General features: G+C 37.3%; 1 protein-coding gene across 1 annotated transcript; it reads right to left on the bottom strand.

The window, feature by feature from the left end:
• Nucleotides 1-771: 771 nt before the first annotated feature.
• LOC102829709 (olfactory receptor 4C11-like) lies at nt 772-1,314 on the bottom strand (the record flags this gene model as incomplete). The annotated part of the gene is made up of 1 exon (XM_006877876.1): nt 772-1,314. A coding segment is annotated over one exon (543 nt), but the record flags the coding sequence as incomplete, so codon positions are not given.
• Between the last annotated feature and the right edge of the window lie 6 nt (nt 1,315-1,320).

Genomic DNA, 1,320 nt, shown 5'->3' with positions numbered 1-1,320 from the left:
GTTTGTACTTATTCCTACACACATTTGTTTTTTCCTTTGACAGTCCATGGTACTTTTAATATTCTCCTCCAACACCACAGCTCAAGTGCATCAATTCTTCTACGGTCTTATTTATTCATCGACCAACTTTCACGTATGTAAGAGGTTATTGAAAATACCATGATGTGGATCATACGTGACTTAGTCCTCAAACTGACATCTTTGGTCTTCATCACTTTAAAAAGGTCTTGTGCAGAAGATTTACCTCATGCAATACATTATTTGATTTCTTGCCTAATGTTTCCTTAAGTGTTGATTGTTGATTAGAGCAAAATGAAGTTTTAAATAACTTTGATCTTTTCTTCATTTATCTTGATATTACTTATTGGGTCCAGTGCTGTGGATTTTGTTTTCTTTACATTGATGTGTAATTTATACTGAAGGCTGTGGTCTTGATCTTCACAGTAAGTATATTAAGTCCTCTTCACTTTCAGCAAGGAAGATTTTATAGTCTGTATATAATAGGTTGTTAATGAGTCTTCCTCCAGTCCTGATGCCACAATCTTCTTTATATAATCCAACTTCTTGAATTACTTGCTCAGCATATAGATTGAGTACGTATGGCTAAAGAAACCCTATACAGGCTCACTAAGAATTGGAACTGACTCCACCACACTCAACAACAACATGTGTGTGCATTGTTTCCTGATAGGGCTACGTTCTTTATTGTCTATGTAAGAAAAACTAAGGTACTATACATTGCATTTATCACATTTTATTTATCTACTACAGTTATAATTTGCTACACCATAGCTTCTTCATGGCATTTTTCACTTCTGCATTCCTCAGTGTATAAATCAGAGGATTGAGCAAGGGTGTCCCAATTGTGTAAAACACAGCCACCGTCTTATCAACTGGAAATGTGGTTGGTGGGCGTGTGTATATAAATATACATGGGCCAAAAAATATGACAACTACAATAAAGTGGGAGGTGCAGGTAGAAAGAGCTTTTCGTCTTCCTTCAGCACTGTGATTTCTCAATGAATATAAAATGACAGCATAGGACATAAGCAAGAGTATGAAACTCACCATGCAGATGACTCCACTATTGGACACAACTAGCAAATTTATCACATATGTGTCCATGCAGGCAAGTTTCAACAAGGGCTGCAAGTCACAGAAATAGTGATCAATTACATTGGGACCACAGAAAGGCAATTTCAAAGCCAGTAAAATCTGAGCTGAAGAATGGATACAAGATCCCACCCAGGCCAGAATCACCAGCACAATGCAGACATGACGGTTCATGATGGCTGTATATCTCAGGGGCTTACAAATGGC

This window comes from Chrysochloris asiatica, unplaced genomic scaffold, assembly GCF_000296735.1.
Source record: "Chrysochloris asiatica unplaced genomic scaffold, ChrAsi1.0 scaffold00659, whole genome shotgun sequence".
NCBI classification, from domain to species: domain Eukaryota; kingdom Metazoa; phylum Chordata; class Mammalia; order Afrosoricida; family Chrysochloridae; genus Chrysochloris; species Chrysochloris asiatica.
This window is presented reverse-complemented; position numbering and strand designations above follow the sequence as displayed.